Source organism: Theropithecus gelada, chromosome 20 (genome assembly GCF_003255815.1).
Source record: "Theropithecus gelada isolate Dixy chromosome 20, Tgel_1.0, whole genome shotgun sequence".
NCBI classification, from domain to species: Eukaryota; Metazoa; Chordata; class Mammalia; order Primates; family Cercopithecidae; genus Theropithecus; species Theropithecus gelada.
In genome coordinates this window covers 63,354,312-63,378,605 of record NC_037688.1, presented here as the reverse complement: position 1 = coordinate 63,378,605, position 24,294 = coordinate 63,354,312, and the positions used below count along the sequence as shown (strand labels likewise).

General features: G+C 43.2%; 2 protein-coding genes across 2 annotated transcripts in view; both read left to right on the top strand.

Annotated features, from left to right (window-relative positions):
- ACSM5 (acyl-CoA synthetase medium chain family member 5) overlaps window positions 1–9,347 on the top strand; it is a 31,089-nt gene extending 21,742 nt beyond the window's left edge. The window contains exons 11-14 of the mRNA XM_025370743.1: window positions 5,875–6,002; window positions 6,091–6,190; window positions 8,302–8,421; window positions 8,843–9,347. Coding sequence (XP_025226528.1) covers window positions 5,875–6,002; window positions 6,091–6,190; window positions 8,302–8,421; window positions 8,843–8,926 — 432 coding nt within the window. The 3' untranslated portion in view covers window positions 8,927–9,347. The remainder of the gene's footprint in view (window positions 1–5,874; window positions 6,003–6,090; window positions 6,191–8,301; window positions 8,422–8,842) is intronic.
- A 12,941-nt stretch (window positions 9,348–22,288) lies between these two features.
- The window catches only part of LOC112614781 (acyl-coenzyme A synthetase ACSM2B, mitochondrial), a 35,255-nt gene continuing 33,249 nt past the window's right edge, over window positions 22,289–24,294 (top strand). Inside the window, exon 1 of the mRNA XM_025371501.1 lies at window positions 22,289–22,509. The gene's annotated coding sequence lies outside the window, so the exon portion shown is untranslated. The remainder of the gene's footprint in view (window positions 22,510–24,294) is intronic.

Here is a 24,294-nt window from a genome sequence, read left to right as displayed (position 1 = left end):
TTCTCATGATAGTGACTGTGTGGTAAGCATTGTGCACCACACTTTGTAAATATCTATTTGTTTAACCCTTACAATGACTGCATGAGGTAGGTTGCTACTATTATTAGTAAAGTTCTGTTATTGATAAGGAAGACTATTATTGATAAGGAAGCTGCTACAAAGGGGAAGTGACTTATCCAGCATCATGCAACTAGCATAGGCAGGACATGGGATTTAAACGGGGGTATGTCTGAAAGCGCAAAAATACGACATGAGGGCAGCACCGTTGTTTTAATGAGGAGAAAATCGAGGTGCAGTAAAGGAAAGGAGCTTCTGAAGGTCAAACTGCAGCCGGGTGCGGTGGCTCACACTTGTAATCCCAGCACTTTGGGAGGTCAAGGCAGGTGGATCACCTGACATCAGGAGTTCAACACCAGCCTGGTCAACATAGTGAAACCCCGTCTCTTCCAAAAATATAAAAATTAGCCAGGCGTGGTGGCACGTGCCTCTAATCCCAGCTACTTGGGAGTCTGAGGCAGCAGAATCGCTTGAACCAGGGAGGAGGAGGTTGCAGTGAGCCGAGATCGCAGCACCGCACTCCAGCCTGGGCGAGGAAGTGAGACTCCATCTCAAAAACTAATAATAATAGTAAATTAATAAATACATAAAGGTCAAACTGCACTATTGTGTCAGAGCTGTCTTCAGGTTTCTCTTTGTGGTTTGCTAGCAGGGCACAAACCTGGGATTTCAGTCCAAGTTTCTGGGATAATTTAGTAATTGCTTCTCTTTTGTATTCACCTTGGCTGGTGTTTATGTTGGGCTTTCTTTTCTTCACAGCTTTCTCTATAAAACCCTCAGATCTGACTGTGCACTAGAAACTCCTGGCAAGCGTCAGTTATTGCTGATGCTTGAGCCCCACCTCAGGCTAATTAAAATTAACAATTCTGGTGTGGATCAGTTTCCCAGGTGATTCGAATGTGCAGCCAAGCCTGAGAGCCACTGCTTAATAGAAATGCCATCTCATGTGTCTATTAAGCTGTCAATCAACTACAGAATTAGAAGGAGCAGAAACAAACCAGTCCATTTGTTTTTGGAATGCTGCATTTTAATGGTTTTTCTGTGACTACAAGAGAAATAATCTTTTACTTTATTTTGTTTAAAATCACAGAAACTTACAAAAACCCACAACATAGTAATCATGCCAAGCTGAGATCATGTTAACATTTTAATGTATTTTCCTGCTAATCAGTCTTGGAAACAATAGTAAATCTTTGACCCCACTGAAAAATGTATTCATTCATTATTTATTGTCTACTTCGTGCCACTCGGTGTGGAGCAGGACTCTGGTACTTACTGTACTTGTACACATTCTTTCTGGTTGTGAGATCATTCCACTGAGTGTACTAAAGTAATTTGAAAAGTTATTTGCTACATAAGAATCTTTAGGCCGGGCGCGGTGGCTCAAGCCTGTAATCCCAGCACTTTGGGAGGCCGAGACGGGCGGATCACGAGGTCAGGAGATCGAGACCATCCTGGCTAACACGGTGAAACCCCGTCTCTACTAAAAAATACAAAAAACTAGCCGGGCGAGGTGGCGGGCGCCTGTAGTCCCAGCTACTCGGGAGGCTGAGGCAGAAGAATGGCGTAAACCCGGGAGGCGGAGCTTGCAGTGAGCTGAGATCCGGCCACTGTACTCCAGCCTGGGCGACAGAGCGAGACTCCGTCTCAAAAAAAAAAAAAAAAAAAAAAAAAAAAAATCTTTAATTTTTTTGACTGATTCTTTCCATCACCTGCATCAACAGTTAGTTTTCTTTCCAGATCTTTTTTGTTTTGTTTTGTTTTGCGACACTGTCTTCTCACTCTGTTGCCCAGGCTGGAGTACAGTGGTGTGATCTTGGCTCACTGCACTGCCGCCTCCTGGGCTCAAGCAACTCTCGTGTTCCAGTCTCCCGAGTAACTGGGACTACAGGCGCATACCATTTCACCGGGGTAATTTTGGTATTTTTAGTAGAGGCGGGATTTCGCCACCTTGGTCAGACTGGTCTGGAATTTCTGGCTTCAAGTGATCTGCCTGCCTCGGCCTCCCAAAGTGCTGGGATTACAGGCATGAGCCACAGTGCCCGGCCCAGCTCATTCTTAAGAGAAAAATATTAAATCTCTTCTGTGAGAATCATGAAACATGTGAAAATTATTGCAGAGAATCTCAAACCAAAATTGTTCTGTGATTTTTTGATAAGCTAAGCTCATTATCCCCCCACAATAAACATAAACATTTCAAATTCATGTTGGTCATTCCCATTTAGTGGAATTGCACATGTCAGTTACATGAATAGGCCCATGTCAACTTTATAACCCATATAAGGAATATGCTTATTTTCCTAGGGAAACAAATTGTCAAATGCACAAATATTTGTTATAGTGCTAGCTGTTTATAACAGATAAAAAAGGTGGAGGGACTATCTAAATTTCTAATACCAGAAATTAGTTATGTAAAGGATTATATTATATTATAGCATTGTGAACAAAAGCCAAAAAAAAAAAAAAAGAAAAGAAAAGAAAAAGAAAGAAAGTAAGAAAAAGAACAAAAAGGAGAAAAAGAAGAGAGAAAAAATTTTTTAAAAAGAACCCAAATTTCTAACACAGGAATTTGCTCAAATAGCTAATATCACCACCACACAGAAATATTATGCAACTATTTAATACAGTTTTTTGGAAGCAGGGTCACATTCTGTCACCAAGGCTGGAGTGCAGTGGCACAATCATGGCCACTGCAACTTCGACTTCTTGGGCTCAGGTGATCCTCACACCTCAGCCTCCCAAGTAGCTGGAACTACAGGCACACGCCACCACACCTAATTTTTTTTTTTTTGTAAAGATGGGGTTTCACCATGTTGCCCAGGCTGGTCTTGAATTCCTGGGCCCAAGTGATCCACCTGCCTCAGCCTGCCAAAATGCTAGGATTACAGGCATGAGCCACCACGCCCAGCCTATAGGAGTTCTTAATATATTCTTGATATTGGTCATTTGTTATAAGAGTTGCTAATATCTTCCTCCCTGGTGGTAACTTATCTTTTCAGTTTCTTTCACTTTCTTTAAGCTATTTTTCTTGAACAGAAGCGTTTATTTCCATGTCATCAAATCATTAAGTTTTTAAATGTTATGAATAGTGCTTTTTGTGTCTTATAAAATCATTTTCAACTTTGGGGTAGGAAATACACATATTCACCTATAGTTTCTTCCAACAGTTTTATAGTTCGGCTTTTGACATTTAAGTTTATAATCCATCTGTGGTTGATGTATACATGGTATGAGATAGGGGTCTATTTTATTTTTCTCTATATGAAAAACCAATTTGTTGAATAAATCCTCCTTTTCCCCGTTATCTGTCATGATAATTTTGTCAGATATAAAAGTGTAATATAGGCCAGGTGTGGCGGCTCACACCTGTAATCCCAGGACTTTGGGAGGCCAAGGCGGGTGGATCACCTGAGGTCAGGAGTTAGAGACCAACCTGACCAATATGGAGAAACCCCGTCTCTACTAAAAATACAAAAATTAGCTGGATGTGGTGGCAGGCACCTGTAGTCCCAGCTACTTGGGAGGCTGAGACAGGAGAATTGCTCGAATCTGGGAGGCAGAGGTTGCAGTAAGCTGAGATCGCACCACTGCACTCCAGCCTGGGCAATAGAGTGGGACTCCATCTCAAATAAATAAATAAATTTTTGAAAGTTTGATATAGTCATAGTTAGGTTTTGGCACTTTCTTGTATTTCCTTGATCACTTACTCTGTCTCCGTACTGATACCATAAAGTCTTATCCACAAAAGCATTACCATAAGTCTTCATATGTGGGAGAATGACTCTATCCTTGTTTTTCAACTTATTTAGAAGTGTTTTACCTATTCTTAGCCCTTTGCTCATTCATTTACATTTTAGAATCAACTGTCAAGTTCCTTGGAAAATGTTTGCTAGCATTTTGACTAGAATTGTATTGTCTATAAAACAACTTAGGGATAATTGACATCTCTATTAATTAAGTCTATCTTGTTTTGTTTTGAGACAGAGTCTTGCTTGCTCTGTCACCCAGGCTGGAGTGCAGTGGTATGATCTTGGCTCACTGCAGCCTCCACCTCCTGGGTTCAAGTGATTCTCCTGCCTCAGCCTCCCGAGTAGCTGGGATTACAGCCACCCACCACCACACCCGCCTAATTTTTGTATTTTTAGTAGAGATGGGGTTTCTCCATGTTGGCCAGGCTGGTCTTGAACTCCTGACCTCAGGTGATCCGCCTGCCTTGGCCTCCCAAAGTGCTGGGATTACAGGCATGAGCCACTGCACCAGGTCGATTAAGTCTTTCTTTCATTTATTTATATCTTCTTTAGCGTGTCGAGTTTTAAGTTTTCTCCATACACGTCTTAGAGATTTTGTGCTAGATGTATTTCTAGGTATTGGTAGCTTATATTTTTTCTTTTTTCTCGGAAGGTACTTGTTGAATTGAGATATAATTTACCTACAATGAAATTCACCCATGTTACATGTGCGGGTTGATGACTTTTAACACACATTCGTCCCTGTGTAACTGCCACCACAGTCGAATATGGAACATTTTTCACCCCCAAATCCTCTCTTATTCCCCTTGACAGCCAATCCTCTCCACTCCAGACCCAGCAATTGATAAATTGTTTGTTGTCACTATGTAATAATTTTGCATTTAAAAAAAAGAACTTCATATAAATGGAATCACAAACTCTTCAAATTTGTCTGTCAGGTTTCTTTTACTCAGTATGATGTTTCTGCAAGTCATCTGTGTGTTTTCATGTATTTTCATTGCTGAGTAGTAGCTTTTTCTTTAAAACTTTGAGAATCAGAGTTTGATTGTTTTTCTCTTTCCTCTACTCTTGCCCCACACCAATGGGCTTTTTGGTGAGCCCTTCTCCCTCCCTTCCGTCCTCCCTTCCGTCCTTCCTTCCGTCCTTCCTTCCGTCTTTCCTTCCTTCCTTCCCTTCTTTCTTTCCTTCTCTCTCTCTTTCTTTCTTTTCCTTCCTTCCCTCCTTCCCTCGCTCCTTCCTTCCTTCCTCCCTCCCTCCTTCCCACCCTTCATTCCTTCCTTTTCTTTTCTCCTTCTTTTCTCTCTTCTCTTCCCTTCTCTTCCCTTCCCTTCCCTCCCCTCCTCTCCCATCCTTCGCCTGCCCTCCCCTCCCCTCCCCTTCCTTTCCCTTCCTTTTTTTCCTACTTGGAGTAGCCCAGGCTGGAGTGCCATGGCGCAATCTTGCAACCTCGCCCTATAGCCCAGGCTGGAGTGCAGTGGTAGAATCTCAGCTCACTGCAACGTCTGCCTCCTGGGTTTAAGCAATTCTCCTGCCTCAGCCTCCCGAGTAGCTGGCATTACAGACATGCACCACCACACCCAGTTAATTTTTTTTATTTTTAGTAGAGATGGGGTTTCACTATGTTGGCCAGGCTGGTCTCAAATTCCTGACCTCAAGTGATGCACCTACCTCAGCCTTCCCCAGTGCTGGGATTACAGGCATGAACCACCACACCTGGCCTAGCCCTTCGCTTTCTATCCTCAGTGATTCCCAAGTGCAAAGAGTATTCGTGTGTTCTTTTGTCCTAAAAAACACAGCCAGTGGCCCTGTGGGGCCCTTCTAAGGATGGTGGTGGGTGGTTGCCCTTAACCATTCGCTGGCAGTTGATTCCAATCAAAAGAGGGAAATCCCATAACTAAACAGGGCCATAGCTCCCTGTCCATTGGGGAACTCTGGGCAGCCTGGACTTCAGGAACTGCTGAACTTTCTGTTGAGTGATCTCCAGCTTCCTACAGGGGGCTACGGGCACAGTAACTGGCCTTAGCGGCTGTTCCCAGAGGGTCCTTCACGGGCTTTCTTTGTCTTTCAGGACAATCCTGAGAAGACAGCTGCATCAGAACAAGGGGACTTTTACATCACAGGGGACCGAGCTCGCATGGACAAGGATGGCTACTTTTGGTTCATGGGAAGAAATGATGATGTGATCAATTCTTCAAGGTCAAGTTGTCTGCACTTTCCTCCTCCCTTTGAAGTTTCATGGGGGTTGAGGGAAGTCCACTTGGAAGAGTTTGTTTTTCCCTTCCAGCTACCGGATCGGGCCTGTTGAAGTGGAAAGCGCCCTGGCAGAGCATCCTGCCGTCCTGGAGTCGGCCGTGGTCAGCAGCCCAGACCCCATCAGGGGAGAGGTAACTAGTGCACCCAAGAACACAGCCTCCTGCTTCTGTACTTATTAGCACCCAGCAGAACAAGCAGGAAGGCTCAGATTGTCCTGTATTTCACCTCCATCCATGTGCCACAAAGTTGAAATGCCACCATCAGACACACATTGCCTTCATGTCTTTAGAGATACAATTACTCTCTAAAGGGACATAACGGGAAAACACCAACATTTTACTTTTTAGCAGACACAACTGGGTCCCAAAGAGGCTGGCTATGGGGCAGGAGATCTTAGGGGGAGGTACAGGCTCTGTTATCCATCCTGTCTAATAAAAAGTCATTTTCTATTTGCAGCTGAGGGCATAGCAAGCACACCAGTCACAGTTTGCTGATGGCTGTAACCTGAGAGGGACAGAATATGTATCCAAAATGACCTTGATATACCAGAAAGATGGGCCAAATTTAATAAACTGGGCTTTCATAGGAGAAATCTTTTTTTTTTTTTTTTTTTTTTGAGATGGAGTCTTGCTTTGTTGACCAGGCTGAAGTTCAGTGGCACAATCTTGGCTCACTGCAACCTCCGCCTCCCAAGTTCAAGCGACCTTCTTGCCTCAGCCCCCCTCCCAGCAGCTGGGATAACAGGCATGTGTCACCACACCTGGCTAATTTTTGTATTTTTAGTAGAGACAGGGTTTCGCCATGTTGGCCAGGCTGGAGTCTTAAACTCCTGACCTCAGGTGATCACTCGCTCCGGCCTCCCAAAGTGCTGGGATTACAGGCATGAGTCACTGCACCCAGTCAGGAGAAATCTTCCTGTGGGTCCCAGAGGAATACATAGTATGTGAAAGATCAGCTTACAGGCAGACTTAGCTACTTTTCACTGGCTTACATCCAACATAATCCTAAAGCACAAGTTACCTTTTGAAAGTTAGTGCAACATCAGCCTGCATTCTCAGAAGCATCAGGACCGCAGGAGAGATTCTCAAAGTCTGGTTCTTGGACTGCTTGCAACTGTATCATCTGAGATGCTTGTTTAAAATACAGATTTGTAGACCTAAAGTCAGACTTATGGAATCATAATGACTGGGAATGCAGCCCAGAGAATCTGCATTTTAGCCAGCCACTCCTGACCAAGTGATTCTCCACTAAAATCAGAGGCCGTTAATATAGAATAAGGGAGGCGTGGAGTCCCATTGGTGTGCTGAAGAAATCACACCTGAAACGTATGACTCGTTCTGTCTGCCATGAGTTCACTGGGATTGTGACAAATGGCTGTGTGCTCAAACTTAATCCATGTACAGTGCTTAGAACTGAGTCTGGTGCGCAGAAAGTGCCCAACAAATGTTTAGTAGTTACAGTAGTGAGGAAGCTCTTCCTAAAAGCATGTCTGTCTGAACATGAAATGATAGTGGCCTTCCTCCCTGTGGGAAGTAAGCAAGGACAGTGAGCTACCCCTTAATAGAATACTGTTAACAGATAGGAATGCTGGAATTAATAAGCATCCGAGTGACCTTCCATTGCTAACAGAAACTGTGTTCTGTTTGTTGTGCTTGAGTCTGGGACACTTCCTCCTCCCTGGCATATGACAGCCTGCAGGAAAGATGTGGGCAGAGAGACCCAAGGTGTAGAATGTCCTTTGGAATGTCTGGAACAGAAGTGGTGCAGTTCAGGGTCTGCTGATTGCAAATGTTCATCCATGCAGACCCCCAAATACCTCGTTCCCCTTGAAATTGACTGCATTTTCCTCAGTCCCACCTGTTCAAACCCATACCTTCCTACCTTGTTAGGAAAATCTGGAAGTAAATGGCCGTAGGAGCGTATGAACCTCTTCTCTCCAAAATATTTGCTTCTTAAGAGAAGCAATGTTGGCTTCAAATGGTGTCATTCCAAGTGTGGGTAGGAATTTGAGAAATAGGTAGGAGTTTGAAATCAACCCACAAAGGTCAATGCTCCTAGTAGTCACACCTGGAAAGGCCAGCAAAAGAAAAATTGACGTTGTTTGTGTCACTGGCTGTGCCCAAAAAACTAGTAGAACTTTCATGGTGCAAAGGTAAATGTAGGCACTTATTCAAGGGTCACTTAAGGAGAAAAGAGTTGTTATACAAGGTCTGATCTTTTCTGGGTATTTGTTTTGCTGCAGGTGGTAAAGGCATTTATAGTCCTTACTCCGGACTACTCCTCTCATGACCCAGAGGCACTAACGCGGGAACTCCAGGAGCATGTGAAAAGGGTGACTGCACCATACAAATACCCCAGGAAGGTAAACATCAGGGTTTCCAGGGTACAGTGATCTGGGAATCAGATGGACACGCTCTGCCTGGGCCCCAACTCAGGGCCAGGCCCTGTGACAGGCTCTGGGGATATGGAGAAACTTGTAACCCTGGCTGCTGCTTCAGTTTTTTTCTGTATTTCTTCACTTGGGTTCTCCCCAGAGCACATTTTGTTCTTGCCCTAAGAACAGCCTGATCCCTACCATAAATCAGATACAAGAGGTGGTACTCAAATGCTGTCAAAAAGATCCTGTGCTCCAGGCTCCAGCTGTTTTGCTCCTGGCAGTGTAGGGGGAAACCCTGAATCAAGGACAGGCAGACAGTAATGGCTCTTTCAAAACAAAAGTCTTTTTGAGGAATGATGATTTCCAAGTGTTTTTTGTTTTGTTTTGTTTTGTGTTTGGTCACTAGGTGGCCTTTGTTTCAGAACTGCCAAAGACGGTTTCTGGAAAGATCCAAAGGAGTAAATTGCGAAGTCAGGAGTGGCGGAAATGAGGTGCAACCCCAGGAAGGCCCCGTAGACCTCCGAAGGCTCCACGAGAAACTAATGGATCACTGGTCAGCCCCCATGGGGAGCATCATCTCTTCAACCCTAAAGATGTCAAAGGCGTGCAGCTTCCAAACGGCATCCCCAGGATCACTGCGCAATGCTGGAAAGAGCAAAAGAATATCATTGGCCCCGACCACATAGATGCTGCGCAGCCTAGCAAATGCTTGGTGGTTTGACTTCTCCCTCTGTCTCGGGGGAGGCTCAGCATCTGCCCACTGGTCTCACTAAGAGCTTCAGATTTCCCTCTGTAGGACAGGTTACCGGAGCCGCGGGGCACTTGTGGGTACTCATTCTCTGCCAGTGGGAATGTAAAGGCTCCATCCTTTGTATGCAACCATTTGGTAAAAGTATGCAGGACCATAAAATTGGCAATATCCGCCGGGCGCGGTGGCTCAAGTCTGTAATCCCAGCACTTTGGGAGGCTGAGACGGGCGGATCACGAGGTCAGGAAATCGAGACCATCCGGGCTAACATGGTGAAACCCCGTCTCTACTAAAAAATACAAAAAAAAAAAAAAAAACTAGCCGGGCAAGGTGGCGAGCGCCTGTAGTCCCAGCTACTCAGGAGGCTGAGGCAGGAGAATGGCGTGAACCCGGGAGGCGGAGCTTGCAGTGAGCTAAGATCCGGCCACTGCACTCCAGCCTGGGCGACAGAGCGAGACTCCGTCTCAAAAAAAAAAAAAAAAAAAAAATTGGCAATATCCTTTAGCTCAGAAATTCTACCTTCCTAAGTCACCACAAAAGAAAAAACTCAAAATGCAGAAAATGTGTGGTGCACTAAGATGATCACGCAGCATTGTTTAAAACTAAAACAAACAAACAAACAAAACTAACATCCAAACAACAAGGAAATGATTAACAAAATTGTAGTACATTAACTCAATAACATATAATGTGGCCATTGAAATATTTAAGAGCAGTTTAGTATGTCTTGGGAAAAGTGTAAGCTATATTAATTTTAAAAATCAGAATAAAAATATTTGCATACTGGAGAATCCCAACTCTGAAAAATAAAGGGGAAACTAGTTAATTGTCATTTTCCTGGAGATTGAGGAGGGAGGGAGAGAAAATAATGGATGGTAGTTTTTCTTCTTCCTTTTTCCACTACATTTCTGTATTTCCCAAGTTTTTGTACTAAGCACATGCAACTATTTTAACAAAAAAGTTATGTTAAAGAAAGCACATGCTGCTTCAGGTCTAGTTCTTCCTCCACATACTCACACATCATTCCCAAAGGCTGCTGTATTATGTCTGTATTAGTCAGCATTCTGCAAAGGAAGAGAAGCAATAGTATATATACAGACATAGGAGAGGGGACTTATGGTGGGAATTGGCTCACTCGATTTTGGAGGCTGGGAAGTTCCGCCATCTGCCATCTGCATGCTGGAGACCCCAGGAAGGCCCATTCCATCTGAGTCCAAAGGCCTGAGAACCAGGAGAGCCAATGGTATAACTCCCTGTCGAGTGCAAAGGATCGAGAACCAGGAGCTTCACCGTCTGAGGACGAGAAAACGCAGGTGTTCTAGCCCAAAATGAAGGAGCAAATTCGTCCTTTCTCCTTTTTCTCCTCTTCATGCCCTAATGGATTGGATGATGCCTGCCCATGTGGATGAGGGCAGATCTTCTTAGTCTATGACTCTATCTCTAGTATCACCTGGAAACACCTCCCAGAGACACCCAGAAGTAATGTTCATAGCTATCTGGGAACTCTTAACCCAGTCAAGTTGACACCTAACATTAACCATCACAAAGTCTTATCCAGGAGGGGCATAAGGACCTGAAGCCACGGCTCAGGCCTGCAAACAGGAAAGGGTGGTTCTGGGAGCAACCCTGGAGGAAAAGCAGCAGATGGAAACTGAAGCAATCCCAGTGCTGCCGACCCCACCCCTGGCACCGCCACATCCTCCAGGGAAAATTCAGGGAGCACCTACTCAATACCGAGCTCTGAGACTGCAGTGATACACTAAAGCCAGCCTAGTCCCTATCTATGTGAGTTTTCTGGGTCTGCCATAACAAAGTACAACAGACTGGGCCATTTAAACAACAGAAATTGAAGTCCTCACTGTTCTGGTGGCTGGAAGTCTAGGATCAGAGGTTGGCAGGCTTGGTTTCATTCTGAGAACGTTTCCTTGGTGTGTAGATCGCCGACTTCTGCCTTTGTCTTCACGTGATCTTTCTTCTGCGTATGTGTGTCTGGGACCCAATCCCCTCTGCTTCTAAGGACACCTGTTATGTCAGATTGGATTAGGGCCCACCCTCATGACCTGACTTTGACTTAATCACCTCTTTAAAAACCTTGTCTCCAAAGACAGTCACAATCTGGGGTACTGGGAGAAACTGGGGTATCTGGGGTTAGGCCTTCAACATAAGAATTTGGGGAAACACATTTCAGCCCAAACCCTTGTGGAGTTGAGTCTAGTAAGAAGGTCATTATTATTTATCACAGAATAATGCAAATAAATGTACAATTGTAATGCCATGAAGAAAAGAATACATTTAAGACATAGACTGGGGGGACTGATCAAGACTCAGGGGGCTGAGGGTATCAGGAAGGATTCTATAAGAAAGTCCCTGGGCCGGGCGCGGTGGCTCACGCCTGTAATCCCAGCACTTTGGGAGGCCGAGGCAGGCAGATCACAAGGTCAGGAGATCGAGACCATCCTGGCTAACACGGTGAAACCCCGTCTCTACTAAAAATACAAAAAAATTAGCCGGGCGTGGTGGTGGGCACCTGTAGTCCCAGCTACTGGGGAGGCTGGGGCAGGAGAATGGCGTGAAACCGGGAGGCGGAGCTTGTAGTGAGCCCAGATCGCGCCACTGCACTCCAGCCTGGGCGACAGAGCGAGACTCCATCTCAAAAAAAAAAAGTCCCTGAACTGGGTGCAGTGGCTCACGTCTATAATCCCAGCTCTTTGGGAGGCCGAGACAGGTGGATCACCTGAGGGAAGGAGTTCGAGACCTGCCTGGCCAACATGGTGAAACCTCGTCTCTACTAAAAATACAAAAATTAGCTGGGTGTGGTGGAGTGCGCCTGTAATTTCAGCTTCTCGGGAGGCTGAGGCAAGAGAATTGCTTGAACCCGGGAGGCAGAGGTTGCAGTGAGCTGAGATCACACCACTGCACTCCAGCCTAGGTAACAGAATGAAACTTCATAAATCAGCTCTGTCTAGGCAGTGGGCAAGGTGAACCCACTGGGCGGTTACAATTCCCTTCCATCAAACCCACCTGCTGGCTTTATCAGTAGCCTTTTGTCATATACAGGCTGGAGGTGAGTGAAGCTCCAAAGTCAGGTTGGGATTACTTCTGAGCATGTCATGTGACACCCTCTCATTAAACTGTGGTTGTGTTTCCATGGTCTTCACTTGGAGCTTCAGCCAAGATTCTGAGAAAACAGAGGAAGTCCCATTTAACATTCTCTTTCATGGGCATCATAGCTCATTGCTATTGCTTATTATTTTAGGTTTGTTTTGCCTGTCTTTCCTAGTAGATTGTGGACTCTTCTAAATCATTGGCTAGATCATAGTCTTGTCTGTCATCCCAGTGCCAATGTCAGGACTTGCTGCCTAGTAGGTATCAGTAAATAGTCATTGAATGAATGAATGAATGAAAAATAAGATACTAATTGAGGGGAATAGGGAGCTGAAGAGGCATCAAGCAAGAATTACACCTGAAGACTGTTCACCTCTTTTTTTCTCTCCAAATGAATGTGTCTGTTACTTTTCTTGAATACTGAAAAATTCCTAATAGAAACCTAACAGTTCTATCTGGTACACAGGCAGGTGACTTTCCCTCTGTAGGCCTCTTTCTCCACATCTCTATATTGGGGGCTGGAGTGTTAGACTAGACCTACATTCCCAAGCCTTTCCATTGCTGTGCACTCCTTTCTATCATTCTGCCATCATTTTTAGAAAGATTTTCTCTCAAAGTTCATACTCCTTCCAATCCCACTATGTCCATCAGAATTTGGGGGGGTGTCAGCTTTTATTGGGTAGTGATGCTTGTATGTTAGCTATTAATTTAATTTTATTTTTCTTGTTTCAGTATTTATCTTGGTTTTGATAAATAATCCTTAGCTAGAAAGAGCCCAGTCTCCTATTGTGCAATGTGGTAAATCACCCCTACCTCAGCCTCCCGAGTAGCTGGGACTACCAGCGTGCACCACCACGCCCAGTTAATTTTTGTATTTTTAGTAGAGATAGGGGTTCACCACGTTGGCCAGACTGGTCTCAAACTCCTGACCTCAGGTGATTCACCCACCTTGGCCTCCCAAAGTGCTGGGATTACAGGTGTGAGTCACCCGCGCCCAACCAACAAATGTTATTCCTAGTTACTATTACTCAGTCTACAATCCCATTTTCCGGAGGGGACAGTAAGATCCCGCACCCCAGACGACCGATGAGTTTCCTACCTTCATGCAAGGGGTCTCTGGGTGAGTTGCCTCATGAAAGCTCCCGATAATCATGGAAATAGCAGTTTCTTTCCAAAGCACTAATTATGTACCTGGTATTTCTCATATGCCTTAGCTCCTCAAACTGCAGCAAACAAACTCCACGGAAGAGAAAAAAAAATGGGACTCCAGAGACTCGAAACCACAGCCACTTGTCAGATGCAGTCCCCAACTCTGAAAGTGAGAAGCGGAGGCAGAGTTATCTCCTGAAGCACATGGATACTTTTGAACAGGTTTCTTAGATCAAACATAAGGCTTTGCAGAAATCTAGCACTTTGCATTGTTCTCCATGTCTTAGAGGCTTAGGGATGCAGCATTATACCCCTCTGGCATCAGGACAAGTGAGAAGCCTCCAGAATTGTCTCACTCAGGCTTTACCACGATCCTACCAGATAGATGCTATTTTTATCTCCATTTTGTACAGGAGGAAACTGAGGCACAGCAGGTCAGTATGTGTGCTCATTTGGTAAGTAGTACAGCTAAGATTTAAAATGGGTCTCCTGATGGCAATTCTCAGGCATCGTCTCTTGCTTCAGGCTGCTTCCGAAACCTTGGGTCCATCCACCCAGGCCACCAAAAACTTCCTGAGATGATCAGAGGTAGAGCGTGATAAAGAAAATCTGTTTTTCCAGCGGTGGTTCTGATTCCTGACTCAAAACCCCCTGCCCTTGGAAATTCTGAGCCCCCCATCACAGAGTTCTGCTCCCAACGTTTCCCCAGAAACTCCAGCACTGTTTCTATCTTCCCCAAACATTGAATCCCCACTGTGGGCCAGATTCTAGGAACACAGAGATGGTCAGTTGATTGCGCACAGCCTCCAACAGTGACTATTTCAAATCATTTTCTTTTAAAATGCCTCTTTGCAGAAACATGGTGTTCCATATGAGAAGGACACTGGACTTTGACGTTAGATTTGAGTCCTGTTGTAGCACTTACCAACTGTGGGAGCTTAGCCAAGTCGCCCGTCCTCTCTGAGCCTCAATTTCCTTATCTATAAAATGAGGCGCTGGATACCTCTCCTGTAGAGTTCTTGTTACGATTACATGTGAGCACATCTATAAAACACTGAAGACATGAGCTAGCCGTTATTCTTTTTAAACAGTCATCAGGAAAATTTTGATTTTCCACCTCACAGATTTCCCAGTAGAATATGCTATCCTGAAATGTGTCTAAAGGTCAAAATTTGTAAAACCGAAAGGAAAAGACACTCAGCAAAGTCCAGCATCATGACTTGGCAGTGTCCCCAGTGGCCAGGTGCAAAGGACCACCCAGAGAGGGGTTTTCAGACCATTGTAAATACTGTGAGTGCTATTTAGGACTTACACACACTCAGACACATGCACACACACACAAATATAGATACAGCCACACATACATCTGCAATTCCACCGCCACACATAGACACTCACACATGCAAGCACACACAAATATCTAGTCACACTTCTAGCCCCCCACCACTCACACACATGAATACACACACTTACACTTACAGTCAGTCTTATGCACATGCCAAACTCATAAACAGATATATAGACGTACACTTAACTGCAGAGCTACATATACACTACAGTCACATACATAATTACAAATTTGCACACATACATTCACATACATCCACACACACATAATTACATACACATTCGCACACATACATTCACACACATCCACATCTACCAACACACATGCATGCATGTAAGTATGCATAAACACCTGTACACCTGCTCATGCAGCTCTACACACACTTGCACACACATACACATACACAGTCTCACATACATCCATGTACTGACAAACGTGTAGGCACACATGCACACAAACATGCACAATCTTACACATATGTCTTTTTTTTATACTTTAAGTTCTAGGGTACATGTGCACAATGTGCAGGTTTGTTACATATGTATACATGTGCCATGTTGGTGTGCTGCACCCATTAACTCATCATTTACATTAGGTATATCTCCTAATGCTATCCCTCCCCACTCCCCCCTCCCCACAATAGGCCCCGGTATGTGACGTTCCCCTTCCTGTGTCCAAGTGATCTCATTGTTCAAATCCCGACTATGAGTGAGAACATGCAGTGTTTGGTTTTCTGTCCTTGCAATAGTTTGCTGAGAATGATGGTTTCCAGCTGCATCCATGTCCCTACAAAGGACACAAACTCATCCTTTTTTATAGCTGCATCGTATTCCATGGTGTATATGTGCCACATTTTCTTAATCCAGTGTGTCACTGATGGACATTTGGGTTGATTCCAAGTCTTTGCTATTGTGAATAGTGCTGCAATAAATATACGTGTGCATGTGTCTTTATAGCAGCATGATTTATAATCCTTTGGGTATATACCCAGTAATGGGATGGCTAGGTCAAATGGTATTTCTATTTCTAGATCCTTGAGGAATTGCCACACTGTTTTCCACAATGGTTGAACTAGTTTATAGTCCCACCAACAGTGTAAAAGTGTTCTTATTTCTTCACATCCAGCACCTGTTGTTTCCTAATTTTTTAATGATTGCCATTCTAACTGGTGTGAGATGGTATCTCATTGTGGTTTTGATTTGGATTTCTCTGATGGCGAGTGATGATATATCTCTGTTTTGGTACCAGTACCATGCTGTTTTGGTTACTGTAGCCTTGTAGTATAGTTTGAAGTCAGGTAGCTTGATGCCTCCAGCTTTGTTCTTTTGGCTTAGGATTGTCTTGGCAATGCGGGGTCTTTTTTGGTTCCATGTGAACTTTAAAGCAGTTTTTTCCAATTCTGTGAAGAAAGTCATTGGCAGCTTAATGGGGATGGCATTGAATCTGTAAATTACCTTGGGCAGTATGGCCATTTTCACAATATTGATTCTTTCTATCCATGAGCATGGTATGTTCTTCCATTTGTTTGTGTCCTCTTTTATTTCACTGAGCAGTGGTTTGTAGTTCTCCTTGAAGAGGTCCTTTACATCTCTTGTAAGTTGGATTCCTAGGTATTTTATTCTCTTTGAAGCTATTGTGAATGGGAGTTCATCCATGATTTGGCTCTCTGTTTGTCTGTTACTGGTGTATGAGAATGCTTGTGATTTTTGCACATTGATTTTATATCCTGAGACTTTGCTGAAGTTGCTTATCAGCTTAAGGAGATTTTGGGCTGAGAGGATGGGGTTTTCTAAATATACAATCATGTCATCTGCAAAAAGGGACAATTTGACTTCTTCTTTTCCTAACTGAATACCCTTTATTTCTTTCTCTTGCCTGATTGCCCTAGCCAGAACTTCCAACACTATGTTGAGTAGGAGTGGTGAGAGAGGGCGTCCCTGTCTTGTGCCGGTTTTCAAAGGGAGTGCTTCCAATTTTTGCCCATTCAGTACGATATTGGCTGTGGGTTTGTCATAAATAGCTCTTATTATTTTGAGCTACATTCCATCAATACCAAATTTATTGAGAGTTTATAGCAAGAAGGGCTGTTGAATTTTGTCAAAGGCCTTTTCTGCATCTATTGAGATAATCATGTGGTTTTTGTCTTTGGTTCTGTTTTTATGCTGGATTATGTTTATTGGTTTGCATATGTTGAACCAGCCTTGCATCCCAGGGATGAAGCCCACTTGATCATGGTGGATAAGCTTTTTGATGTGCTGCTGGATTCAGTTTGCCAGTATTTTATTGAGGATTTTTGCTTCGATGCTCATCAGGGATATTGGTCTAAAGTTATCTTTTTTTGTTGTGTCTCTGCCAGGCTTTGGTATCAGGATGATGTTGGCCTCATAAAATGAGTTAAGGAGGATTCCCTCTTTTTCTATTGAGTGGAATAGTTTCAGAAGGAATGGTACCAGCTCCTCCTTGTACCTCTGGTAGAATTCAGCTGTGAATCCATCTGGTCCTGGACTTTTTTTGGTTGGTAGGCTATTAATTATTGCCTCAACTTCAGAGCCTGCTATTGGTCTATTCAGGGATTCAAATTCTTCCTGGTTTAGTCTTGGGAGAGTGTAAGTGTCCAGGAAATTATCCATTTCTTCTAGGTTTTCTAGTTTATTTGCGTAGAGGTGTTTATAGTATTCTCTGATGGTAGTTTGTATTTCTGTGGGGTCGGTGGTGATATCCCCTTTATCATTTTTTATTGTGTCTATTTGATTCTTCTCTCTTTTCTTCTTTATTTGTCTTGCTAGCGATCTATCAATTTTGTTGATCTTTTCCAAAAACCAGCTCCTGGATTCATTGATTTTTTGGAGGCTTTTTTGTGTCTCTATCTCCTTCAGTTCTGCTCTGATCTTAGTTATTTCTTGCCTTCTGCTAGCTTTGAATGTGTTTGCTCTTGCTTCTCTAGTTCTTTTAATTTTAATGTTAGGGTGCCAATTTTAGATCTTTCCTGCTTTCTCTTGTGGGCATTTAGTGCTATAAATTTCCCTCTACACACTGCTTTAAATGTGTCCCAGAGATTCTGGTATGTTGTGTCTTTGTTCTCATTGGTTTCAAAGAACATCTTTATTTCTGCCATTATTTCATTATGTTCCCAGTAATCATTCAGGAGCAGGTTGTTCAGTTTCCATGTAGTTGAGCAGTTTTGATTTTCTTAGTCCTGAGTTCTAGTTTGGTTGCACTGTGGTCTGAGAGACAGTTTGTTATAATTTCTGTTCTTTTACATTTGCTGAGGAGTGCTTTACTTCCAACTATGTGGTCAATTTTGGAATAAGTGCGATGTGGTGCTGAGAAGAATGTATATTCTGTTGATTTGGGGTGGAGAGTTCTGTAGATGTCTATTAGGTCTGCTTGGTGCAGAGTTGAGTTCAATTCCTGGATATCCTTGTTAACTTTCTGTCTCGTTGATCTGTCTAATATTGACAATGGGGTGGTAAAGTCTCCCATTATTATTGTGTGGGAGTCTAAGTTTCTTTGTAAGTCTCTAAGGACTTGCTTTATGAATCTGGGTGCTCCTGTATTGGGTGCATATATATTTAGGATAGTTAGCTCTTCCTGATGAATTGATCCCTTTACCATTATGTAATGGCCTTCTTTGTCTCTTTTGATCTTTGATGGTTTAAAGTCTGTTTTATCAGAGACTAGGAGTGGAACCCCTGCTTTTTTTGTTTTCCATTTGCTTGGTAGATCTTCCTCCATCCCTTTATTTTGAGCCTATGACACACATGTCTTTACACACAGAACTGCATACACATAACAGCTATACATACATCCCACACAGTCACATGCACACACATGAAAACATACATACGTGCACTTAGGCTGTCTCACATACACAGCTACGTACTTCACACAGGCACACACATTATTATAACAACATGTTTTCTTTTCTTTACAGCCCTTATTCGTTCTCTCAGCTATTTACTGAGTACTTACTGTGTGCTAGCTACTGTTAAAAGTCCTTGAGCTAAATCATTGAACAAAATGGGGAAACATATCTGCCCTCATGAAGCTTAGATTCTAATGGAAGGAGAGAGAGGCAAAAATAGTAAGTAGATATGTTAGCAGATAGTGAGTATTAGGGAAAATAGTGCCTAGTAATGAGGAGTAGGAAGAACTAACTTGGAGGTGGGTTGCCAATTAGAGAAGGTGATCAAGGTAAGCTTCATTGAGAAGTTGACAAAAATATTTAGCAAGGAAATAAAGTAGGAGAGAGAGTTATCCATGTAGATATCTATGAAAAATCAGTCTGAGAAGAGAAAACAGCAAGTGCAGATACCCTAAGGCAGAGTGTGCCTTCAAGAAACAGGAAGAAAGACAATGTAGTTGATGTGCAGTGAATAAGGGGGTAAAGGAACAGGACATAAAGCCAGAGATGAAGAGAGCTTGTGAAAATCATACCGGACCTTGAATAATGAGGTAAAAACTCTGAAGTTAATTTTGCATGAAATTGAGATTCACTGGTGGGTTCTGAGGAGGGGTGTGACATGATCTGACCTCTGATTTATCCTTTATGGTATATAAGATGAACTTAATTATTTTACACGTTATTATCTGTCTCACTTCTGAACAGGAATGAATCTGTCATGCTCATCTCTGTGACTAGAGTAGCACTCAGTCAATATTTGTTGACTAATTGATAAGGACAGATATTTCCGAGGAGAAAGGTGTTCTGAGGTGCTCCAGTTTGGGTGTTTGCTCCCAATAAACCTCATATTGAAATTTGAGATGGAGCCTAACAGGTGTTTGAGTCATGAAGGAGAATCCCTCATGAATAGATTAATGCCCTCCCTCAGGAGTGAGTGAGTCCTGATCCTATTATTCCCCACAAGAGCTGGTTGTTGAAAAGAGCCTGGCATCTCCCCACTATCTCTCTTGCTTCCTCTCTCACCATGTCATCTATGCCCACGCCAGCTCCCTTTCACCTTCTACCATGAATAGAAGCATCCTGAGACCCTTGCCAGCTGCAGATGCCCAATCTTGAAATTTCCAGCTATCAGAATCATGGGCCTAATAAACATATCTGAAATAAATTACCCAGCCTCAGATATTTCTTTATAGCAACAAAAAATGGACTACAACAGGAAATTGTTGCCAGGGAGTAGGGTTGCTATAAAGATACCTGAAAATGTGAAAGAAGCTTTGGAACTGGGCAATGGAAAGAGGTTAGAAGGGTTTGGAGGGCTCAGAAGAAGACAAAGAATTGAGAGAAAGTTTGAAACTTCTTAGAGAGTGGTTAAACGGTTGTGACCAAAATGCTGTCAACCTAAAATAGTCAAAAGACTCAGCATCTAGTTAAAAGAGCTCACTGAAGCACAAAGTATGAGTGCAGCCATGCAGGGAGCACAGCTATTCCAAAGAATGGTGAGCAGTTCTCCTGGTGTAGGGGAAAATGAGGATTGCTTATACCGGCAAAATGAAGTTGATGAACAGAATTACATTTTCCTTAAAAAAAAGGCTAACATATAGATATAAGATTTCATTGGCTACTTTTGATGACACTCTAAGGGCATAGTTTAACATTCTATGAAAAGGAGACAGTCCACAAGGGTCTCTATCTTCATGTTGTTTAGTTCAGATTTGAATAAAGAAGAGTCTAGTTAATGTATAACATCTCGACACAAAGGTCAGAAAGCAAGGGTCATGCACCAGAGTCGGGGGAAGTTGTGTTACCTCAGTCAGCTTTCAGGGCTTAGGTTTTCCCTTTTGCAAGATAAATTTAGAAGGTCCTAGATTTAAATTTTTTACAATGCTGATAGAAATATGGACAGTACAGGCCATGCTGAAAAGTCTCAGATAGAAATGAGAAACGTGTTGGGAGCTGGGGCAAAATTGACCCATGTTACTCTGTAGCAAAGAACTCGGGTGCACTGTGTCCATGCCCTAAGGCTTTGTGGAAGGCTGAACCAAGAGTGATGACCTACGGTGTCAGGTGCAAGAGATATCTAAGCAGTAAAGTGTTCAAGAAGTGGCGTGGTTACTTTTAATAGCTTATACTAAATCGTGACAGCAAAGGAATGACCTAAAGACTGTGTTTATAATTAAAGGGGAAGAACAGCATTAAATTTGGAAAATTCTCATCCTGGACATAGTGGGAGAGAAGACAACACAATTTTCAGGAGAGGAATCCAAGGATGTGTCAGAATAACTCTTTGCTAAAGCATGACTAAAAGGGGGCCTGGTGCTAATAGGATAATTAGGAAGAAGGTTCCAAAGGCATTTCAGAAACCTTTGAGGCTGCTCCTCCCAACACAGGCCCAGAGACCAAGAAAGACAGAATGGTATTAATTCTGCAGGCACCCAGAATGTAGGAGCCATAGATGCTTTGTGGTAAGATCCTCTACAAAGAATTCCCACTAGGGAAATCCTCATGAAGCCATGGAAGTGGGGCCACCCCCAAGACACAGAACTGTAGGATCACCAATTTGCAACTCCAGCCTGAGAGAGCTGGAGCATGGGCTGAGACCAGCTTTAAGTCAATGTTGGCCAGGCATGGTGGCTCATGCTTGTAATCTCTGGGAGGCCATGATGGAAGGATCACTTAAGTTCAGGAGTTCAAGACCAGCCTGGAGAACATAGTGAGACCCTGTCTCTACAAAACATTAAAAAATTATCTGGGCATAATGGCATGTGCCTGTAATCCCAGCTGCTCAGGAGGCTGAGGTGGGATGGTTGCTTGAGCATGATAGATTGAGGTTGCAATAAGCTGTGATCACACTACTGCACTCCAGCCTGGGCAAATAGAGTGAGACCCTATTTCCAAATAAAATAAATATAAAGAGATATAAAGACTTTTTTTCCCTGTTGAGTTTTGGACTTACTTGGACAGTGTTGGGTTGAAACAGGGAAGAGAACATGTCAGACTCTGAGTGTAGCCTGCAGGTGGACCCGATGGCTTTTTCACATCCTTGTGTGAAAGAAAAGAGTCAGGAAAGTCTCTAAGATTTGATGTTGTAAGAGCTGGAGGAATAGGGGTGTCATTTGCTGAGATGGATAAAACCATACCTGGAATGGGAGAGGACAGGGAAGGATATGATCAACCTCTTAGCTTTGGACAAAGTATGTTTGAGATGCCTGTTCGATATCCAGGTGGAGAAGTCAGGCAGGTGAGGATACAGGAGAGAAAACCAGGCTGGATACACACATGTGTGGGCCATTGGCAAGCCACATGGTATCCAAGCTATGACATTTGATGAGGTAATGTACAGAGTGAGTGTGGATAAAGATGAGGAGGAATCAGCCAAAGAGAAGGAAAAAGCAAGAGGAAAACCAGACAAAAGTGGTATGCTGGAACCAAGCAAAGCAAAGAATTAAAAGAGCGTTCATCAAGCCCATGTGAGCTCCATTTCTCTCTCTTTGGTTGAAGCAATAATTTTCTGTCAGTCCTGGGCATAAATCTGCTTCATGCCCCTTGGGTTGAAAGTGCAAGTCCAGTTGGCCTCAAATGCGCTAATTTTGTAATGTCCATAAACTTGGCTAGGAGGACTGCTGTTACTCTTTGAAAGACTCCAAAGTTATCCACTGTCAATGATTAGCTGTGCTGTCTTTCCAAGAGTGCAGGGATTGTGAAGTTGTTTTCTTGAGTTACCGTGCTTTCTTCCAAGGCTATAGGAATTCTGGAGCTGCTGGCTGGAGAGGAGGGTGGTCCAAGCTGTCCCCAGAAAGACCTCCAGAGACGACTTGGCAGGTGAGCACTGTTTCAAGGAATGAACTGATGGGGTCATAATCCATGATAATCTCACCAATCTTTTAGAGTCACGGCTGGTGAGAAGAGCAAAAATCCTCACAGAAAAGCAGAAATTCCTAGGGACCATGAAAGAAAGTACCTGTCAAGTCTTAGTGAGGAGGAAACACTGGGCAGAGGAAAAGGTACCTTTATCACAGCAACAGGGAGAGACGAGGGCAGCTGGAAAAGGGTGGTAACAGGGCCTGGGAGTGGGGTGGTTGTCAGAGAAGGATGAATCTGAGAGGAGGTGAGGCCAGAAGAATGAGGAAGAGCCTATTACGGAAAAAGAAAGGGACCAGCAGGTACAAAGGCAATGCGTAGTTCTGCTCAGGAGCAGGTACAGAAATCTTCAATTCTTATTCTGTAGAAAAAAAGGAGACAGAAATGTCAGACACTGTGATGGTTAATACTGAGTGTCAATTGATTGAATCGAAGGATACAAAATATTGACCTTGGGTGTGTCTGTGAGGGTGTTGCCAAAAGAGATTAACATTTGAGTCGGTGGGCTGGGAAAGGCAGACCCACCCTTAATCTGGGTGGGCACCATCTAATCATCTGCCAGCATGGCTAGAATATAAGCAGGCAGAAAAATATGAAAAGAGAGACTGGCCTAGCTTCCCAGTCTACATCTTTCTTCTGTGCTGGATGCTTCCTGCCCTTGAACATCAGAATCCAGGTTCTTCAGTTTTGAAACTCAAACTGGCTCTCCTTGCACCTCATATATATACTTATATATATGAGTTTATTAAGTATATATATCCCATTAGTTCTGTTTCTCCAGAGAACCCTGACTAATACATATTTTGGTACCAGAAGTGGTTCTAGAGGAATAGTATATTAAGGATGGAGTTGTTTTGTTGGTTTTGGGGTTTATGGAGTTGGCTCCTTAATATGATTAGATCCCAAAATACTAAGGACTTTACTTCTAATAGTATGGAGACCACTGATAGTCCTTGATGTGAACTGTTTAAAGAGGTATACAAGATAAATGCATTTGACACTCCTGATTCATTGCTCATGAGAGGCAAGGAGTTTAGTGACCCTATACATAATACCTTTGACCATACATGGAGAACGAAGGAACATAATGAAGCTGGTTGGTTGCTCCTAAGTTCAGTGGATAAAGTGATGAAAGAAAATGATGAACTCAGGAATTCTATCTCCCAGCTTCAGAAGCAGATATTGAGCCTCAAATCTGCCAAGATTGCCCTGAGTGAGAGTCTAATCTCCTGTAGAGAAAGAGCTGAAATTGTGGAAAAACAGACATAAGCTCTTGTCATGTGAGTGGCTGACCTGCAATGAAAGATGCATGCCCAGCCTCACCAAGTGTCTACTGTTAAAGTGAGGGCATTGATTGTGTTGCAGGAAGTCAGGGACCCTGAACAGAGGGACCGGCTGGAGCTGAGGCAGAACATAAATTGTGAAGATTTCACGGACATTTATCAGTCCCCAAAATTAATACTTTTATAATTTCTTACGCCTGTTTTTACTGCAATCTCTGAACATAAATTGTAAGATTTCATGAACATTTATCACTTCCCCAATTAACACTCTTATAATTTCTTATGCCTGTCTTTACTTTAATGTCTTAATCCTGTTATCTTCATAAGCTGAGAATGTATATCACCTCAGGATCACTATTGTACAAATGGATTGCAAAACGTGTGTTTGAACAATATGAAATCAGTGCATCCTGAAAAAGAACAGAATATCAGTGATTTTCAGGGAACCAGGGAAGATAACTAT